The sequence below is a fragment of the Sus scrofa genome, chromosome 10 (assembly GCF_054392235.1).
Source record: "Sus scrofa isolate SSC_HxYL_T2T_F1_AM1 chromosome 10, Sscrofa_HxYL_maternal_Yorkshire_Landrace_v2.0, whole genome shotgun sequence".
NCBI classification, from domain to species: domain Eukaryota; kingdom Metazoa; phylum Chordata; class Mammalia; order Artiodactyla; family Suidae; genus Sus; species Sus scrofa.
In genome coordinates this window covers 484,567-505,063 of record NC_139392.1, presented here as the reverse complement: position 1 = coordinate 505,063, position 20,497 = coordinate 484,567, and the positions used below count along the sequence as shown (strand labels likewise).

Sequence of the window (20,497 nt, the reverse complement as noted above, 5' to 3'; positions counted from 1 at the left end):
TTACAAAAGAGTTTTAGATAAAAAACGCAGGGTGTGCCAGTGATATTTTAAGGAGTATCTGTGAAACTCAACCATGTTCGATGGTTGTTTTGTACCACAGCACAGAATATATCTCCTACTGAATCATGTGCCATAATGTATCTGATTTAACTTATTCTAAATAAATGAAAATAAGTTCTTTCTGACAAAATATTAAAAACTCTGTCTTGTTCATGTATTTTAAAATATACTTACGGGTTATCCAATAGCAGTACTATGGGATTAAGTTCTTTCTTTGGTCTATAATATGCCCTGAGAGGAACAATAAAATTATACAATCCATTCCCAGCTGTTTCAGCTGCAACTATAATTAGCTTATTTTTGAATCCATAGGCTTTTGCGTCCTCATAGTAGTTATGCTGGCAACTCTAGAGAAGAAAAATTATACAAAGAAATGCCATTTTTATACTCCACTAAAAGTTGGTCAAAAAATTTAGGATGAAAGGAAATGTAAAATTAACCTAACCTAGTGAATCCTTTGTTTGCAAACAAATTTGAAAGAGTTATATTTTTCTAAGCCCAACTCTCCAGCCTGAAGGCGTGCACAGACAAGACAAATGAGCTGCAGGTGTGCCGCTCGGTGTGGGGGGAGGAAAAGTCAGCAGTGTGTGCACACGGGTTCTATCATCCACTGAATCTTGCTGCTAAATGACATCTGGGCATCGACATTTAAGAATCATACAACATACATGTATATCAGAACATCATGCTCTGTAACTCAAATCTGTACAATTTTTAGTGGTCAATTATAACTCAATAAAACTGGAAAAAATGATTTTGGTCACGTTTCACCTTTTTCTGACTTTCATTTCCAGAAATAGAATGATATTATAATTAAATCACCTTAAAACATTCTAGGTACTGAGTACTAAAAGGATGGATAGTGAAATAGTTTTTTTTTTTTTTTTTGGTTAAAAAACAAAACCAAAAAATCCTAATTGTCTAAATGTAGACATACTGGCCAAGATGACTACGGAAATACTCAAAAGTAAAATACTAATGCTAACAATAATAACAGCCACAAAAAATGACACATTACCAAAACTCATTGTTTTCCTGAGGGTATTTTGCTACTTCTGGGAGCTAGAATTTATTGAGCCTCATGTTATTAAATCAAGTTCCTTTTAAACGAAATCATCCTGGAGAAGTACTTTAGTATTCTGTCTTTTTATCTTTATGTGTTTCTATGTGGGTTTCTTTTTATTTGGGTTGAGGTTAGTTGATTCTCTGTGGATTCATCATCAAATTGGGACTATTCCCTGCCTTCATTCTTTCATAAAAAGTTACAAAATACTGTTGGGAACAAGCACCTTGGGTGCGAAGAAATAAGAAGCAACAGAGTTAGACGCACAAAGACTACAGATTTCACTGTTGTTAGATTCAGAAAATAAAATGCGCAAGCATACGATGTTGAAAGTATTACAAAAGGGAGCATTAAAGGAGGAACCAAAAACAAGAGGCTATTTAAAATATTCAGGTAGGTATCTTAAAATTTAGCAGAAGTGAATCCAAATTTGGGGGCCTAAGGCTGGTATTATTTTGAAATGCCTTTAAGGAAAAGAACACAAAGGTCATATGTCGCAGGTTCCCGGAAGGGACCCGTCCAGGAAAAGGGCTCTGAAGCTCAAGATGTATCAAGGTCACCCAAACTGCCAAGCAGGAAAGTAAATCAAGGCCTGGCCCCAAACAAGGCATCGAGAGACAGAACTGTCCGTCTTCATGGGTCAAGATGAACACGGGCCGAGTCCTGATGGGGAGTAAGGGTTCATCGGAACAACTTCAGGAAGCTTAGTAAAGGCAGAGCTTTTCTAATGTTCTGTCGATCTTTCTCAAGAGGGACAGCAGCAGCCAAGAATCCTCATGTTTGTCACATGAAAAGGAACCAGCAGTAAGACTATTAACAAAACGTACGAAGGACGGTCCTAGCACTGGGTTAAACTTTTCCCACCAATGTCGACAATCCTCACAAGAGCTCTGTGAGGTTCCGATTAAAATTACAAGTGTTTTAGAGATAAGGAAACTGAAAGTTAACGGTCAAGTTATTTGCCCAAATAAAAACCTGTCAGCAGAGAGCTGGGATTTTAACTCTGGCTAACTCCAAAATTTGGAATAAAAGAAAAAATTCCAGGTTAGAATTAGTGGCACCTTTTCCTTTCTGGAAGGTTGGAGGTGGCGGGGGCGGGGAGGTTGTTGAACGTATTCTGTTTTTCTGCATTCTTATTCATCAGGGGAAGAGATTCTCATACAGGCCGTGCCCAGTATGAGGATTTTCACCGCACTGTGAAAGAGATAAACATTCCTGCTTTCTTGGAATCTTGCTGTTTTGGACGGTTTCTCCTGAACATCCAGGCAGGAACCAAGAACGATTCTAAAATCTTTAGGAATGAAGCTATGAAGCAAGGCACATCCTGTCTAGTCCAGGATGAATTTTTGCGGCTCATTTCACCACGTCACGCAAGTCCACCTAGAGGTTTAAGGCCAAACTCCCTAGTGAAACCAACAGAGCGCATTTGGCCAGAATGATCTGGGGGGCTCTGGATGTTGAGGGTCTATGGGTTTGAGGCTCTGCCTCTTTGTTCCTCTCTTTTAAATACTGACCGATTCACTGGGACATGAGAAGGTAAAGCTCTTGGGTAACCTTTAGTGCAGTTAAGAAAGTAAAATTCAATTTATCGCATTTTACATTTAAAAAAAACAGTATGCTTTAAATAAGCTTTAGTCAAAGACTGTACGAAATTAAATATATGTAATTAAACAACTCCAAAATTTTAGTTTGATAGGACATAAGAGCAGCAAGTGCTTACCTTGTCTAGCCTCAAGCAGCAAAATGGCACTTTTTCATGAAGGAGATGACAAAAGGTGGGTGAACTTCCTATATACGGAGAGTAAGGTGGGTAGCCTTTAGCGTAGCTGTAAAACAATACGAAATACTGAATTGCCTTGAACAGTGCAGGCCAAGTTGGACACGTACGCTACAGCCGCGTTCCTCTACTTTGATCATTTAGATCAGGAACTCTTCATGCTGCAGTTATAGCTGATAAGGAGGTAGTTTAGAACGTGGGCCCAATCCGGCCCATCAACTGGTTTTGGGAATTAAAACAGCTTTGTATTTTAAGTGGTTGGGAAGAGAAGTCAAAACTAGAAGACTATTTCATTTCACGTGAAAACGGTAAGAACTCTAAACGCCAGTGTCCACAAGTGAAGCTCTGTCAGAACAGTCATGATCTGTCATCTTACGGATTGTCTTTGGGGGCTTCTGCGCTTCAGAAACAGAGTTGAGTCACTGCAGCAAAGATCACATGGTCCATAAACCCTAAACTATTTACGAGCTGGTTCTTTCCAGAAAAAGCTTGCCAACCCCCAGGAAAAGATTTAGATAGATTTTAGAAAACAGTCATGTTCATCCTTATAAAACATATTTAAAGCAAAATGCATTATTATGACTCAGTCCATCAGTATTAATTAATCATAGACCCATAACCAGAAAAAAAGAGTAAATGACTGAGTAAATTATTCCATTAAACCCACATGAAAACCAGAGCTTTTGCTGGGATCATGCTGAAACAGTACCGAAGATATTCGGTTTGTTTGCTGACTTTATAAAAATAGTCACCTGCATATTATGACTATAATTTTCAAAATGAAACTATCCAAAAGTAACAGCATACATTCAGATTAAGAGATAAAAGAAAATTTGGTGGAGGCAAGTTCTTTCATCCATTACGACAGCTATTTCTTGACAAAATTTACCCTCCAAACTAAGACATTTCAAACCTAATTAGAACCATTTTCCAGACATCATTAGCTAGCATGGCAAAACGGAGAACACGAGCAAATTTAGAAGTTGATAATCTCCGCTATCACCTCAATGTCTTTTTCATTCTTCTAGAAATAAAGAAAAATCCACCTCTCAATTTTCTCATAGCATATATAAAAAAGGAATTTCTACCACAACACACAAACACCATTTCTAGAAATACACTGGTGGCCAAACAGCTCCCTGTTCCCATCAAATATTTCATAAGCATATTTGAGTATTATTAATTTCACAGAGAGTGGAATTAACTTCTGTGGGTATGTCTAAGTTTCTCATGATAAATGTTTGCTAGTAGGGAGGGTTAAAAGAAGGCTTCTTCTAAGTTTCAATTATGTTTCAGTTCATCTTAGTTTGAGTCAACATTAGTGTGATGCCTATTATATGAAAAATACTGGGAGACGTGTTTGAAAGATGCTACCATTGCTACTCTTACTAGCACTAGATTTAACAGTAATTACTCCTCAGTGAATGCTTACTCACTGAAGAGTAACTGATACTCTCTGAATGCACAGAGCATTGTCCTAAACTCACTTTCCCATCATCTCAAGCAATCCTCACATGAACACTATGAGCAGCGATTATACCCTGCTTGCAGACAAAGCATTGTGGGACAGACAGGTGCTTTTAATCAAAGGCACTTGCACATCACCAGTATAAGGTGGAAGTGCCACGGGCAATACATTCCTTCCGACTCCACGGTCAAGGCTGTGGACCACTGCGCTTTCCTCAAGAAAGGTCAACATAGGAGTTTCCGTCCTGGCTCAGCAGAAATGAATCTGACTAATAACCATGAGGACACACATTCGATCCCTGGCCTTGCTCAGTGGATTAAGGATCCAATGTTGCCGTGAGCTGTGGTTTAGCTCACAGATGTGGCTCAGATCTGGCATTGTTGTGGCTGTGGTGTAGGCCAGCAGCTGCAGCTCTGATTCAACCCCTAGGCTGGGAACTTTCACAGCCCTAAAAAAAGAAAAAAAAGAAATGACAGCATAATATAGGAATAAGACAACTACATAAACTCTACTGGAGGCTAAAATGTGATTCAGAGCTTGCTCGTTGATACTATTTATTATGGAATGTTCGTAAAGAGAACTAGTCCTTCACTGATTCATTGATTCAAAATATTATTGAAGTATCCAGAATAAAAATGATTGCTGAATGCTGAGATTAGCAAAGGAGCTTAATGGAGGAAGCTGTATTACCTGTCACTGGATAACTGACTAAACCAGTACACAGGTGAAAAAGTAAATTAAAGTGACCATGTAATTTCATAAGACCATATCATTATGAAAAGACAGTTTCTGTCATGGAAGCGCTCATTTACCTATTTTTGCTTTAAGGATAGAGGATAATACAGAGAAAAATGAGGCTAAATGAGATAAATATCTGTTGAAGCCAGAAATCTGAGGGCTTAGAATACTTGATCGTCAAGAGAGAGAGTGGCTAATAGGAAGGGTGTTTTGGTAGCAGAGTGTAGGATTAATTCTAGGAGGTCCAGAAGGGAAGAACATGAGTTCTTTGGGGCAAGCAGAAATCCCGGGAAATCTTACAAACATACTCCAAGTTTGAGGACACTTCTTCATCTGGTGTAGTTTCATCTTCTGATTGATCACTTAGGAGATCACATGTTTGAATGGATGACGTATCTGCAACCTCTAAAACGGGAGCAATACTAGGTCTTCGGATTTCTTTGCTTCCTTCTGTAGGAAGAGACAGGGTAGGACCACTTGCTGATCTACAGCTTGTGTCTTGCAAGTCTATGGCCACAGTACCTAGAACAATGAAACAACGAAAATCCATCAAGGCATTTGCCACCTAGAGGATGCAACAACCATTTGCTGATCCAAGTGAAATGAAATACAGCCAGTACAACCAGGAAATACACTGCATAGAGTTTATCCTTTAATCTCAAAGGTTATTTATTTCTTTGTAATATGGGCATTTTTACCCATACGGAAAAATGCCCCATCTTTGTACAAAAGTGTATTTGCTACAACTAGCCCCTGTAGAATGAAACATGATTTGTGAAATCCTGAAACACACAGAAATTTAAGTTAAAAAAAATACCTTGTTTAAATTTATATTTATGTAACATGAGCAGGGCGTTCCCATTGTGGCTCAGTAGGAATGGACCCAACTAGTATCCATGAAAATGTAGGTTCGAACCTGGCTTCTCTCAGTAGGTTAAGGATCCAGCATTGCCTTAAGCTGTGGCTGTGGCTGTGGCCGTGGCTTTGGCTGGCAACTGTAGCTCTGATTTGACGCCTAGCCTGGGAACTCCCAAATACTGCAGGTGTGGCCCTAAAATACTCAGGGTGCTCGAGGAATAATAAACAGAAGAAACAAATTCCTTTGAGATTTTTTCATTAAAACTTAAAAATCAATGTAATCATCAATTTATGGGAAGTTGACGTTTCCCCCTTTCTGCAGAAAAAGATACAGTGTAACTGATGGTGGCCACCACTTCAAATCACTCACTTCATTTATGTACTTACTGATAGCATCCTTCTAAAAGCCCTTCGTCTTTATTTTGTCTCGTTTTTGAAGCACCTATTACCTGTGAGGGGCATTCAGGAATATGACGAGGACAGCTACACCCCAGAAAAGGATGTGGTGACCAGCGCTCAGCAATGCCCACATGTGAGCAAAGATAAAGCTGGTTGGTATACACTGGAACAGTTTTTTTAGCACCATTTATAAGGATTAATTTATAATTCAATCTATCTTAGGAAGATGAGGATCATAGAGAAAATGAGATTAAATTTTCCATTTTAATCAGAGTGGATCACAAATTCGATTTATAAAAATAAAGCCCATGTGGTATCATTTACATCCTAATATGAACTGTAATCCACGTTTATGACACATCCTCCGCAAGCAGACAGCACTGTTTGATTTAGAGAGAAAAGAGAAGTTCTTGCAGAAGTCGTTCCACTCCCTAGTGAACATGAGCGCTCCACCCAGGGTGTCTACCCTTATTTCTGTTTGGGAGGAAAGAGACATGTCTCGTTGTTTACGTAAAGCTGACCTCTACTCTTGTTTGAGGGATTAAATCCCTACCTGATTCCTAAGGAACCCTGTTCTCTGAATCCACCCCTTCCCGGATGTATCTGACCCCGTATCACCTCTAATTACCTGTCATTTTCCTGCATATCACAGGGAGATGTGTTACTTCGGGAGAATTCTGCCAACACTGGTGTTTGGCAGCAAGCTAAGCAGGCGGGAAGTGATCATGAGAAAGTCAGAATGTGGCAGGGAAACACTATTTAAAAAGCAGTTACCATTTCGGAAACACCTTCGTCCGTGAGCCTTTTCCTCCCCTAAGGAAAACTGACTCTTTCCTGGCATCTTTCCCTAGGATTCTAAAGAGATGGCTCTGTTTTGGGGGTGCAGAAAATAGCCTCAATGTTGTCACTGCCTCTTTCAGACCATTTTCCTTTAATCTCCTGTAATACACAGCTTTATATCATTCATCTTCAGAGTCTATTACCCGCCACCTGCCATGGTTTTGGTTGTTCACCCATCCTGGGTCACTCCACTTAGTTCTTTTTTCTTTCTATTTTTTTGGCCACACACATGGCATGTGGAAGTTCCTAGGTCAGGGACTGAACCCAAGCCACAGCAGTGACCTGAGCTGCTGCAGTGATAATGCTGCATCCTTAACCCACTGCACAAGGGAACTCCAGTTCTTTTTTCCTTTATTTTTTTTTAAGTTTTGTTTTTCACTGCTTTTTTATTTTTATTTTTATTTTTTTTTGGCTGCCACAAGGTATATGGAGTTTCCAGGTCAGGGATCAGATCCAAGCCACAGCTATGGCAACACCAGATCCCTAACCCACTCTGCCAGGCCTGGGATCCAGCCTGAGTCCCAGGGCTCCAGAGTCGCCACCAATCCTGTTGCGCCACAGCGGGAACTCTCAGTTCTTTCTTCTTAAATTGAAGTTCAGTTGACTTATGACATTTTATCTTTATTTTTATTGAAGTATAGTTGAATTAGAACATTGTATTAGTTTCAGGTGTGCAACATGGTGGTTCAGTATTTTTGTAGATCATGCTTCATATAAACTATTGGCTGTGTTTCTTGTGCTATACATTTCTTGTATCTTGCAATCTGCACCTCTTAATTCCCTCACATACCTCCCCCCCCACACACTGATAACCATTAGTTTGTTGTCTGCATCTGTGAGTCTGCTTCTGTCCTGTTACACAGTCTCCTTATTTCTTAACGATGCTGGTCAGTTTCTCCAACACTATGTACGTTTGTTTGCTAGGACTGTCCCGGAAACGCTTTCCAACGGTACTCCACCAACAGAGTGGTTACACAGCAACTGAACCTCTGAGCACAGATTCAGAGCAAAGGAACGCCCAGGATGCACAGAGCAGGCATTGCAGCGTTTTAAGAAGAACGTGGCAACTCCGTCACAGGCTGTGAAGACGACCACTGGGTTTCGTGACAAAGAGGAGAGGGTGGCCTGGCCAGCGCAGTTCCAGTGATATAATGATTGCAGATTTCAGACTGAACTGGTAGAGAAGTGAGGGAAATTAAGATTTCAAGCCAGTGACTGAGGACATCACTTCAGAGGAATTTATCTGTGAAGATGGTCCAGAAGCATGTGTGTGTGTGTGTGTGTGTGTGTGTGTGTTAGAGAGAGACAGAGGGAGGGAGGAACCAGTGATTTTTGAGAAAAGATGAAGTTAGGTAATGCGGATGAATTAAAGAATAAAGTCCCTAACGAGGTAATGGAGATGGGTCCATTACATAAATGATGAGCCATATTAAAATATTAGAAGCTGGAAAAAAAAAAAAAAGAACACATTTTCCTTGTGATAGAAACTAAATGCATGTAGGTTTGTAGGTGATTTGGTGGCAAAATGTAGAGGAAATTCTTATTTGTCTAAATCTTTTTTAAAAAAATTACTGTGTCATAGAATCTAAACTCAATGGTGAGAATGAGAAAACAATAGGAGAGTTGTGGAAAAAAATAGAGATTTGAAATAGCTGCTATTGATAACTGAATATAAAACTTACAAAGAAATATACAAATACAGTTGCTTATATTCAAGTCAGATATATGAACTAATTATTACAGCTTTTAAATTAGCTTCATTTCTCACCCAGAGATTAGAAATTTTGTTCTGTATCCTGTTATTTAGTTAAGCCAAGTATATAATATATACAAGTATGTTTTAAATTTACTTTGAAATTATAATAAAAATTAAAGTATATTTATTATTGTTTTTAAGGAAAGAAACTAATGGTATTTTCAAATTTATTTGTACTTACCCATGCTGGCAATAATGCTATGTACAGGTAATCTAGAAGGTCCATGATAAAACGACCTTGATACATTGTTTTTTTTCTGCTGGTCTTGGTTTTTAAATGCTGAATTCTCCTCTTTGGTAATATTGATATAGAAACAAATATCTGTAGCGTTCATGATGCATCGAGGACCTGGATTCAGCAAAATGTTTTTATTGTCCTCCCGCCTGATGCCGATCAAGCAGACACCAAACCTTCATTTAAAAAGAAAATAAAACAGTTTAAGAATTAAAACTCAGCAAAGGTCTTACGTTTTTGTTTGTTTGTTTTTTTTTTTTTAAGTTTCTATATGTAAGAAAATAAGCCAACTTATATAAGGCAAAGGAAAGTTAAAACCTCAGATAGAAACATTTTAAAGCCTGATAGGATCCTAAAAGTTCCAGGCTCTTGTTTTCATAGGAAAAGAAACTATATCCTTAGTGTGTTGAGAAATCAATTTAGTTGATTACGACTATATATTTTTAACAAAGAAGATGAGTATAAAAGACAATAGAAAAATCAGAGTGCATATCATTTAGTAAGGGTAATAACTTTTGCTAAATTTTGTGTGTGTGTACTGGGTCTTACCATTAAATCTCTATCTTAATCTGGCCAAAAAAGACAAAAACAGTATTTTGTACTTTAGCTAAAAAAAAATCTGAAAGCCATTGGCCTAAGAGAGAGGAAGAAACTTGCTAAAGTCACATAAGAAAGAATCAGGGTGCCTAAATTTATTTTTGCTCTGTCTAGAATTTAAAAAAAAATGTTTAGAGAAAATCATTCGTTTAGAATAGATAAGCAGCTTAATTAGGAGAAATAACAACCACTGAATGTAACAGATGTTACTTAAAATTTCTGATATACTTTTTGGATGACACTTCAAACAATATTTTTATTTCAATAGTCTTATAAATAAATCAAACAAAAATATTTTAAATATAATAATACATAAATAGAATCATGTTGAGAATTAAATACTTTAGCTATTATGTGTGTGGAATATACTGATATATTACAAATCTTTAAAAGGTCATGTTAATATTTTCATAATACTAACAATATATTACTTTCATGACAGGCATACTTTTTATTTATTAAGTAAATAATTTCTCTCAAAAAGAAAGAACTTATGTTCTATGTTTGAATTGAAAGTTACTAACATTTACTTTTAACTCATTTTTCTGGCCAAAGAAAGTTTTTAAAATGTCTGGTTTTTGTAAACATCATTCTTACTTTGCTTAAATTTGTTTGTTTGTTTGTTTGTTTGTTTGTTTTTGGTCTTTTTGCTATTTCTTTGGGCCACTCCCGCGGCATATGGAGGTTCCCAGGCTAGGGGTCCAATCGGAGCTGTAGCCCGTGGCCTACGCCAGAGCCACAGCAACGTGGGATCCGAGCCGTGTCTGCAACCTACACCACAGCTCACGGCAACGCCTGATCGTTAACCCACTGAGCAAGGGCAGGGACTGAACCCGCAACCTCATGGTTCCTAGTCGGATTCGTTAACCACTGCACCACAACGGGAACTCCTCTTTGCTTAAATTTTTAATCAATACCTTAAAATTTAGATCTGTAAAGAACATTCACTTTCATGCATTTGTGATTTTTACAGGATTAAAATATATATTTTGAAGATACTAAAATCAATTTTCCTACTAAATTATACTTTATTATCAATAATCTTAACTTGTAGAGAAAGACTCTCCAAAAGGCTAGAATTCAAATGTCTCAAAAATTATGTCAAAAATTCAAGAATACTTGCAACTCACAAATACCAGTAAGGGTTATATTATGGAAAACTGTGTTTAAAATGCATGACTGATTAATATTTTAATTCCACTCTGGAAGCAGACACATACTTTTTGTGTGCATGGAAAGAAGCATATGTGAAGCTCTTTCCTTCATATTCAGCAAAAAATGTGCTTTCTTCCAAAACGATGTGGTAGACTTCATTCCCAGAGCACCTGCCATACATCTTCTGCCACTGCTCTGGCGACTGCTGGCCTTCTCTGCAACAAAAGCATCCACACATACACACACACAGAGAAAAACAGTCAATGTGGTTCAACATTTAGTTGTCATCCCAATCGTGGAGTTTTCCAACTGTAAGAACAGGCAAGCACGGTTCAAAGTAGTAACTGTGCGGTGCTTAAAATGATGTTATCTGCAATACTTACTAAGAGTTGCCATAGGAACTTTCAAACCAACACAGTATAGCCGCTTGAGAGACGGCAAACTCTTCCAAAGTAGAAGGTTTTCACAATCCAGTTAATACAAGCAGGTATCATGATCGTGAACCAATGACATACAACATCTAATCTAAGTAAACACTTGGCTAGAATAACGCCTCCCCTCTAACTAAAATAAGGCTTTTTAGTCTTTGTTTACACCTGTCATGGTGTGCCCAACCTGTATGTAATGCTTCTCTTACAGTCTCAATAATACGCCCCACTTTCCCCACACACACTGATGATACACACTTGGCTTCCGTATGGAACTGACTTTGCTTTGTATTTAAAATTATAAATATATACATCTCAACTTATCAGTTGGATTCTGAAGAAAACATACTCGTAATTTCTGTCCATATTATTGCACTGGCTTTCTTCCACCTGTGTAGCAGTTAGGAAAAGACACTTCTTTGTGATAAAAGTAAGAATTTCCAAAAGAGTTCTCCAGAAGTATTTTTTTTTAAAGATACTTTATCACAGAACTGGCAGTTTCTTTTCTTCTAGAATATTATGTTCAGTGGCCTTGGAACTATACTAACAATTCAAATTATGAAAACTTTTATTGTGAATATACAATAATGATTTTTCCCATTTTGTAAAATAACTTCTATTCATTTTTGCTGAATAAAGTTTATGAATTATATAAGTATAAAATGCACTCTAAAGTGATTAATTTGTAAAAGTCAAAACATTTCATAACAATCCTTGTAGATTCTGAACGGGTGAAAGTAGATAACAACTCATATCTATCACATTTTAACTTCTGAGTTTTTTTCCAAAGGATAATTAGGGACATAAAACATTTATAAATATTTTCAAAGTGTTACTATGTTTTTAAAAAACATATTTTCCAAGTATATTTCACTTGTACTTTGATCCCTCTTAGGGCTGCTTAAGAGTAAAGAGCCTGAGACTTGCAATCTGATTGCCTGATCTGAACCCCAGCTCTGTAATCGTGGGTGAGTTATTTCCCTTCTCTGATACTTTACATCTCTGTGAAAAACAGTATCAGTCTTACTGGGTTAGATACAATGAGATAACACAAGTCAGTCACTTAGCAAATTCTGGGAGCAGAGTAATCCTCAGGAAACGGTGGCTTCCATTATTATTTTGCTTCTATCTTTCTCACTGCTGAATTTTGGAACCAAGTTCAACATGCTTAGGCAAGAATATGAACAAGCTCGCTCTTAAACTCTTTACCCTTTTCTCCTATAATGTTAATTTATTTTTGGAAATAGGAAAAGAAAAGAAAATACATTTGACCATGGACTACCCAGGGCTGTAACTAACTACTACTCTCTGAGAATGATTGTTCGTGACGGAGAAAACATTCCCTTTGGCCAACAGAAAGAAAACTATCTTTGGTATGTACCATATTGCTACTCAGCAAGATAGTATCTGGCAAAGACCGAATCCATTTAAAGAGCTGAAAATGTAAGAGAAAGTGGTAGTAATTCATCAGGGTTTGTTTGGCATCCAAAAGGCAGCATAGGGTCAAATAACTGTCATATAAGGGCACTAAAAGCTGTTCAAGAGGATCATAAATCGAATTCTAGGGGCTGAAATGGAAATAAAATTTGGTAACTCAGAAGGGACCAGAAAAGGAAGGGGTCAGACAAGGACAGTTTGGATAAGTTTCCTTAAATCATTTGCTTGTTCTCATGCTATTTTATATTGGTGCCTTTTACCCAGGCGACACCTCTTTCCGATTTCTCCAAAAACCTTCAATAGGTAGCAAGAACCTCTAAGTTCGTCTAATGGTAACAACACATCTTACTCCCTTCAGCTCATGTTAAGTGCTTGAGAAATGTTGGGAATTAGTACATCCACCTAATGCAAACGGGCATGGTCAGTTCTCACCTGTTAATTCCTACATGAAATACAGATTGAGCACTTGAGATGTGTTGACAAAGGCTCTAGATTTCAAGGCTGTGGCAGCTGACAAAAAGGACAGACATGCTTTCTTTCCTAAAGCCTTCAGTGGAGGAAGACTGACAATGAAGCAAATTATGCTATGTGTTGGCAGTGCTAAGTGTGGGGGGAAGAATAAAGCAGAGAGGGAAATAATTTTTAGCATGCACTGGACAATAAATAGTATCCTGGAGGAAGGTCTTGCTGATAGGATGATACTGAAGGAAAAATCCTGAAGAGAAGGAGTGAGGAGCCCATGTGGGAGAAGACTGTTTCGGGCAGAAGCAGCAGCAAGTGCTTTCCTGCGGCAGGGGAACGCCTGGTATGGCTCAGGTAGAACTAGGCCAGTTTGCCTGGCGTGGGGGGAGGAGAAGTAACTGGCAGGGGGAGAGGTCACCCAGGGAATGGTAAAATCTTACAATGACTTTGACTTTGCTTCGGAGATTTTGCAAAAGATTCCGACTTATATTTTGCAAAAATCCCTCTGGTCACTCTTTTCTGAAGAGACTGGAGAAAAGACAAATGGCCCGTGAGGGGTTTACTGCAATGACTGGGGCAGAAGATGTTGACCTGGACCAGGTGAGGCTCTAGGCATGTTCTGAAGGTGGACCTTAAAGTATTTGCTGATGGAAGAGAAAAATCAAAATTAATGCCTTAGGTACCCATGGCCATCAGAGAGATGAAAATTAAATGAAGAAATAAATAGATAAATAAATATCCATAAAGATAACAGGAAAAATGCAAGTACTAATGCTTACAAAGCATCATGGCGAAATCAAAAATCCCCCCCCAAAACCAAAAAACAGTCCTAACCTATCTCCTTGCCTCCTGTATTGATTGGTGCTACAATAAGAGTGAATTTCAAAATCTCAGATCCCCTCATGACACTCTCCTGCTTAAAATGTTTACAGGGCTTCCTCCTTCCGTTTGAATAAGGTGAACTTTCTGAGCATCATTACAAAGCCCTCCTGGACTACGCCATGCCAGTCCCTCAAATGCCATCTATTATTTCTGACTTCTTTCTCTTGGGAGCTCCAGCCATTGGCAGACTCTAATTTCCCTTGAACAGGAAACTCTGTCTTATCCAGGCCTCTTGCGATGCTGTTCCTTCTACCTTCCAAGCCGTCCTCATTTTTGGACCCACAGCTCAGTCATTACGTCCTCAGCCGTGCAGTGGCATACTTTCTTCAGGATACCATTATAGCTAATTTTTTTTTTTTTTTTTGGCTTTTTTGGGATACACCTGAAGCATATGGAGGTTCCCAGGCTAGGGGTTGAATTGGAGCTGCAGCCGCTGGCCTACAGCACAGCCACAGCCATGCCAGATCCAAGCCATGTCTGTGACCTACACCATAGCTCACGGCAACATCGGATCCTTAACCCACTGAGCAAGGCCAGGGGTCGAACCTGTATCCTCACGGATCCTAGTCAGACTCGTTACCACTGAGCCACAACGGGAACTCTCAACACTAAATCTTGTTAATTAATCCTTGATGTCCTGCTTCCCTGAAACAGGCCCCATGAGGAAAAGAATCATGTCTGGTTTGCCGCTCTGTCCGAGACCTGACATCTGTTCTGACAAGGAGTAAGGGCTTAATAAATGTTTGGTTAAATGAACAAAGAAAAATTGAACAATGTTCTTCATGCTCAATTACTACATGTTCTGCTTTCTAATTAGATAATTCCTGTCTCCTTCACCAGCATCATTTTTAGGTTTCACCCATTACTTTCCCTACGATGAATTTGCTATTAGAATTATGGGGGGAAAATCACAGAGCTCCATAATCATAAATGGACACGACATGATTTTAATCTCAGCAGGAGTAAAACCACAAAAGATATTAAGGACAAAAAGCAAAGAATGGAAAGCTAAGTGAAAATTAAGAAAAGCCATTTAATAAATATTTAAACTGTTTATGCTAACCAAAGGAACATTTAGGGAAAAAAGTTGGCTTGTGCATTTACCATTAACCTCAAAGTATACGCCAACCTGTAAAACAGTGTAGCCCGCAGTCTATTTCACATCCTCTTGAGGCTACTCTACCATATCAACTGGTAATTAAATAGTAATAAATTCTTCCTCGACAAGTTTATGGCCACCTTTATTTTCAAAATAATTGCCAGCTCCAGCTACTTGTCAAAGTGTGATTAGAAAAAGAAAGAAAATAAGAAGAGGCATATGAAAAGAAAATATCCTACTAAGAAAACCAAGGAAGTACAGAATAAAAGTGTATGCCCAGTACTTGAAAGCATCTTTACCGGCCCTGAATTAAGGGTCATGATGTGAGATCGTGCCTCCGATATCACAGTCAGGAGCGCTTTAGAGAAACTTCAGTGGGCATCCTAGAAGGACAAGAAGCTACGTCTGCCTTTGTCTTCATTTTAAATTCTAAACTGAGGTCTTCATGAGAAAAAAAATATTTGGGAAAGAAAATGGAACACGTAAGGAGGAGTGTTAGAGAATGGTTTATGAGAAAACGGGAAAAAAATGACTGGTGAAATGAATTACAACTTCCACGTCAAATTCTTCAAGACCTTGCCGCCTTCCCCACGCTCTGTCACATCGCCCATTCCTGCCCTATAATCACGTCGTGAGCCGATCCCATTTCCTTTAAATCACGTTTGGTTATTAAGAACCCAGTCCCCTCCAAGCGGAACGTCCAATCCTCCCGCCCAAGTAAATTCTCCCTGGGATGAGGCTGCCCTGAAGGACTGATCATCCAGGGCCCAGCAAAGGCATCCTGTAGAAACAGGTGAAGATGCTTTGTAGGGGTGCAGGTGGGCCTCTGTCTATCATCAATGCGACAAAGGACACTCCCTTCCGCTGCCCCTCATCCCTTTCCCAGTGACACACCCCGAAGTCTCTGGCTTCTTGGGTTTCCTCACCTTGAAGCCAACACCCTTAGATGGGGTAACAGAAGGCTCCAACCTTTTCAGCCATCAGTTGTGCAGCTAGAAACCCGTACATGGGAGGAAAGTTTCTGCTCTCTCTAATTCTTGGTCCCTCCTGTTCAAATAATCACAGAAAACTACACGTGCAGATGCCCAACAAGAGAACGAAATGCAGTTTGCCATTCCCGCAGACTCCCCTCCTGTCTACGAGCAGCAGGTCAGTTTTTGGACTTCAGCTCAGGAGGCTGGGGGAAGGTGCAAAAACGCTGTGCTGCTCTATTTGTCTCTCTCTCATCTTCTCTTTCTATGGAAAGGTGGAGAGATTAGAAAATGGGATACTTGGAGTTCCCGTCGTGGCTCAGTGGTTAACGAATCTGACGAGGAACCACGAGGTTGCGGGTTCGATCCCTGGCCTTGCTCAGTGGGTTGGGGACCCGGCGTTGCCGTGATCTATGGTGTAGGTTGCAGGCGTGGCTCGGATCCTGCATTGCTATGGCTCTGGCAAAGGGCCGGCAGCTACAGCTCCGATTCGACCCCTAGCCTGGGAACATCCATATGCTGCGGGAGCGGCCCTAGAAAAGGCAAAAAGACAAAAAAAAAAAAAAAAAAAAAAAAAAAAAAAAAAGACGAGAAAAAAAAAAAAAAGAAAATGGGATACTTGACCCTTTTTTTCTCCTTTTTTTTTTTTTTCCGGCCACATCCTTGTCACATGGATTCTCAGGCCATGGGTCAAATCTACTGTGGCAATGTCAGATCCTTAACCCACTGTGCCACAGCAGGAACTGCCTCTCCTTGGTTTAAGGTTATAGCCACCAATCCTGGGGCAACATCAAAAGCCCCTCTCACTATGGTAAGTATTGTTTTTCTTCCCCAAACAGTATGTTTGGTCTATTCCATGTATTGTTGCCAAGTTGGAAATATTGTTTGTTCCAGTTAACTTTTCAACGGTGCGTGAGTTCATTTTGACAAGTGAGTTTATTTTTCTTTCAAATGCAAGTTGCACATCCCTAATCCATGACTGCATGATTACACTTTTAAGGCAAATAGGTATTTATTGCCAGAAGGCAAATTAATTCACATAAAGTCTCCTGTGCTTCAACACGCCAAACAATTGGAACAGGACTGTCAGCTGGTAGATGCTTAGGTCTGCTCTTTGCAGATATGTGCTGCATACAGACCTCTGAATGCAGTAAAACAATCTGATAAGGTTTGGGTTTTAAGTTTGCCCACATCAAATTTTCCCAAAAGGAGAAAATAAGAATTTAACTGGAATTTCCTGTTTCAGATGCAGTGTGTTGCACCTTATTACTCTACATCCTCTGCTCCTATTTCAAGGATGTCCTGAATGACCCTGCTCAGTAATGGGATTTGCATTTCTGTTACAAACAGCACAAAACTTTATTGGCCTGACAGCTTCCTGTGTTTATAAAGACTATGAAGACCTACACTTTTGTAAAACTCAGAGTAATAACTTTTAGATGGTAAAATTTGGTTTTTACATTCATATCTTCTTTGCACCTTTAAGGATGCTCTCGAACTAAAAGTGAACTCAAGACAAGTGTGCAGGACATTATGAAACTCTGCCTCCAAGGTTATGCAGTGAATCTTTAGTGGAAATCCATCTCTCCTACAATATCACGTCTGTTACCCTAAACACCTCTGCCTTGCAAGTATCGGAGTTTGTTTTGCTAGTACATTTTTGTTCTCCTCAGTCCTAAATATTGTACTTAAACATACAATAAATGATCTGTTTCAGATTCACCAAAATTGACACTGATTGCAAAATTAGTTGCTTTAATATACTTATTTTTATTATCAAACAAAATAATTTTCACATCAATGGGAATAAAAACCATCTTGTCACAAAGTATCTCTGGGCCAAAGTCCATTCTTCCATAAACAATTAAAGGCTTTACCTATAAAATCTTTGCCTTAGGAAAAGGATGTCATTTAAATTTATGCTTGCAGAGTTCCATAAGACAGGACACCATCAAACTCCTAGAAGAAAACATAGGCAAAACACTCTCTGACATCAATATCATGAATATTTTCTCAGGTCAGTCTCCCAAAGCAATAGAAATTAGAGCAAAAATAAACCCATGGGACCTCATCAAACTGAAAAGCTTTTGCACAGCAAAGGAAACCAAAAAGAAACCAAAAAGACAACTTTCAGAATGGAAGAAAATAGTTTCAAATGATGTAACGGACAAGGGCTTAATCTCTAGAATATATAAGCAACCTATACAGCCCAACAGCAAAAAAGCCAATCAATCAATGGAAAAATGGGCAAAAGACCTGAATAGACTGTTCTCTAAGGAAGATATGCAGATGGCCAGCCAACACATGAAAAAATGCTCAACATCGCTGATCATAAGAGAAATGCAAATCAAAACTATCATGAGATACCACCTCACACCAGTCAGAATGGCCATCATTAATAAGTCCACAAATAACAAATGTTGGATGGGTTGTAGAGAAAAGGGAACCCTCCTGCACTGCTGGTGGGAATGTAAACTGGTACAGCCACTATGGAGAATAGTTTGGAGATACCTTAGAAATCTATACATAGAACTTCCATATGACCCCACAATCCCACTCTTGGGCATATATCCAGACAAAACTCTACCTAAAAGAGACACATGCACCCGCATGTTCATTGCAGCACTATTCACAATAGCCAGGACATAGAAACAACCCAAATGTCCATCAACAGATGATTGGATTCGGAAGATGTGGTATATATACACAATGGAATACTACTCAGCCATAAAAAAGAAGGACATAATGCCATTTGCAGCAACATGGATGGAACTAGAGAATCTCATCCTGAGTGAAATGAGCCAGAAAGACAAAGACAAAGACCATATGATATCACTTATAACTGGAATCTAATATCCAGCACAAATGAACATCTCCACAGAAAAGAAAATCATGACTTGGAGAAGAGACTTGTGGCTGCCTGATGGGAGGGGGAGGGAGTGGGAGGGATCGGGAGCTTGGGCTTATCAGACACAACTTAGAATAGATTTACAAGGAGATCCTGTTGAATAACATTGAGAACTTTGTCTAGATACTCATGTTGCAACAGAACAAAGGGTGGGGGAAAAAATGTAATGTATACGTGTAAGGATAACTTGATCCCCTTGCTGTACAGTGGGAAAATAAAAAATAAATAAATAAATCAAAATCAAAATCAAAATCAAAAAAAGATAAAATTTCCTTATTGATGCTTCATTTTAAAGAAATAAGAAAATGCATTTATTAGCTTATTACATTAGATTGAAAGTGGATTTGAAAAGTCTAAAACAAGTGATCAAAGGATTGAATCTAATTCAAATTAACATGTTATTTCATTCCACACTCTAGTAGTTCACTAATTTATGTCTGTTTGGGTCCAGAGAGTGGTTAATATTCTTTACGGGAGCCTCTCAGAACACACAGATGAATTATTTTAATACACAAAGATCTCAGAGTTTTGCCTTTATTTAAAATTTAAAATATTTATATGATATTCCAAGTCACCTTTACTGTCAATGTCAAGAATCCAGAGTTAACTCTACAGGTGAAAGAAATGATTTTGATAAATTGCAGTCAGTGTCCTTGAAAACGTAATTGTAATTTATGGAATCGAGACAGCATATAAGGGTAGACAGAAGCTCCCACAGCAGGTGAGGTTACCAAAGAAATAGCTAATACCCAGCTTTGGATGAGCGTTTATTCTTGCTGGTCTGCAGGTTGATCTGATTCGCAAGAATGACAATCTTATCTAGAAAGAAAAGTATTCAAGACCTCTAAGTAGAAGAAGTAATAAAACTCAATATTATGATGACTCGGTCTACCAGGAAGAGGTTTATGCCTTCCTACACTTGAAAAGCAGAATTTCTCCAGCCTTATATGATATCAGACATTAAAATTAAAACCTGAGGCCTAAGATTAAACCCAAGATTAAAGCAATATAGAGAATGATAATCAATTTTCTACCACCAGATGGAACTAGAAAGCTGTCTGCCATTCTCAGGATGAGAAAAATGGCTGTGAAAGTGGAGAGAAGAGAGAAAAGCTATACAGCTTTCAAGCACTATTAACAGTGAACATACACAACAAACACCCTTTGGGAAGAGATTTCAGGAAGAAATGAAATAGAGTTCAACCGTTAAATGTGAAAGGCTGATTGTTTGGAAGTGGCTAGAACTCACTCCCCTTAAAGTTTGTTTGTTCTTCAGACACGCCAGTGTGGTTTTCTGAAGTGCTCACTTAATTCAAGAAGCCACCTAATTATCACATACACAAACTCTAAAATTCTCTAAAGCC

The 20,497-nt window shown here is 38.7% G+C and overlaps 1 protein-coding gene across 50 annotated transcripts in view; it reads right to left on the bottom strand.

Moving 5' to 3' along the window:
* KCNT2 (potassium sodium-activated channel subfamily T member 2) overlaps positions 1–20,497 on the bottom strand; it is a 339,459-nt gene that overhangs the window by 78,495 nt on the left and 240,467 nt on the right. For 36 of the 50 annotated variants that reach the window (XR_014817188.1, XR_014817189.1, XR_014817194.1 and 33 more), the window contains 5 exons: positions 11,012–11,161; positions 9,141–9,370; positions 5,415–5,628; positions 2,844–2,949; positions 235–407 (listed from right to left, as the gene is read on the bottom strand). Coding sequence is in view for 33 of the 50 variants with exons in the window: in XM_084978993.1 (XP_084835119.1) it covers positions 235–407; positions 2,844–2,949; positions 5,415–5,628; positions 9,141–9,370; positions 11,012–11,161 (873 nt within the window). In the remaining 17 variants the exon portion in view is untranslated. The remainder of the gene's footprint in view (positions 1–234; positions 408–2,843; positions 2,950–5,414; positions 5,629–9,140; positions 9,371–11,011; positions 11,162–20,497) is intronic. The other 14 variants (XR_014817200.1, XR_014817199.1, XR_014817201.1 and 11 more) reach the window with 1 other exon arrangement.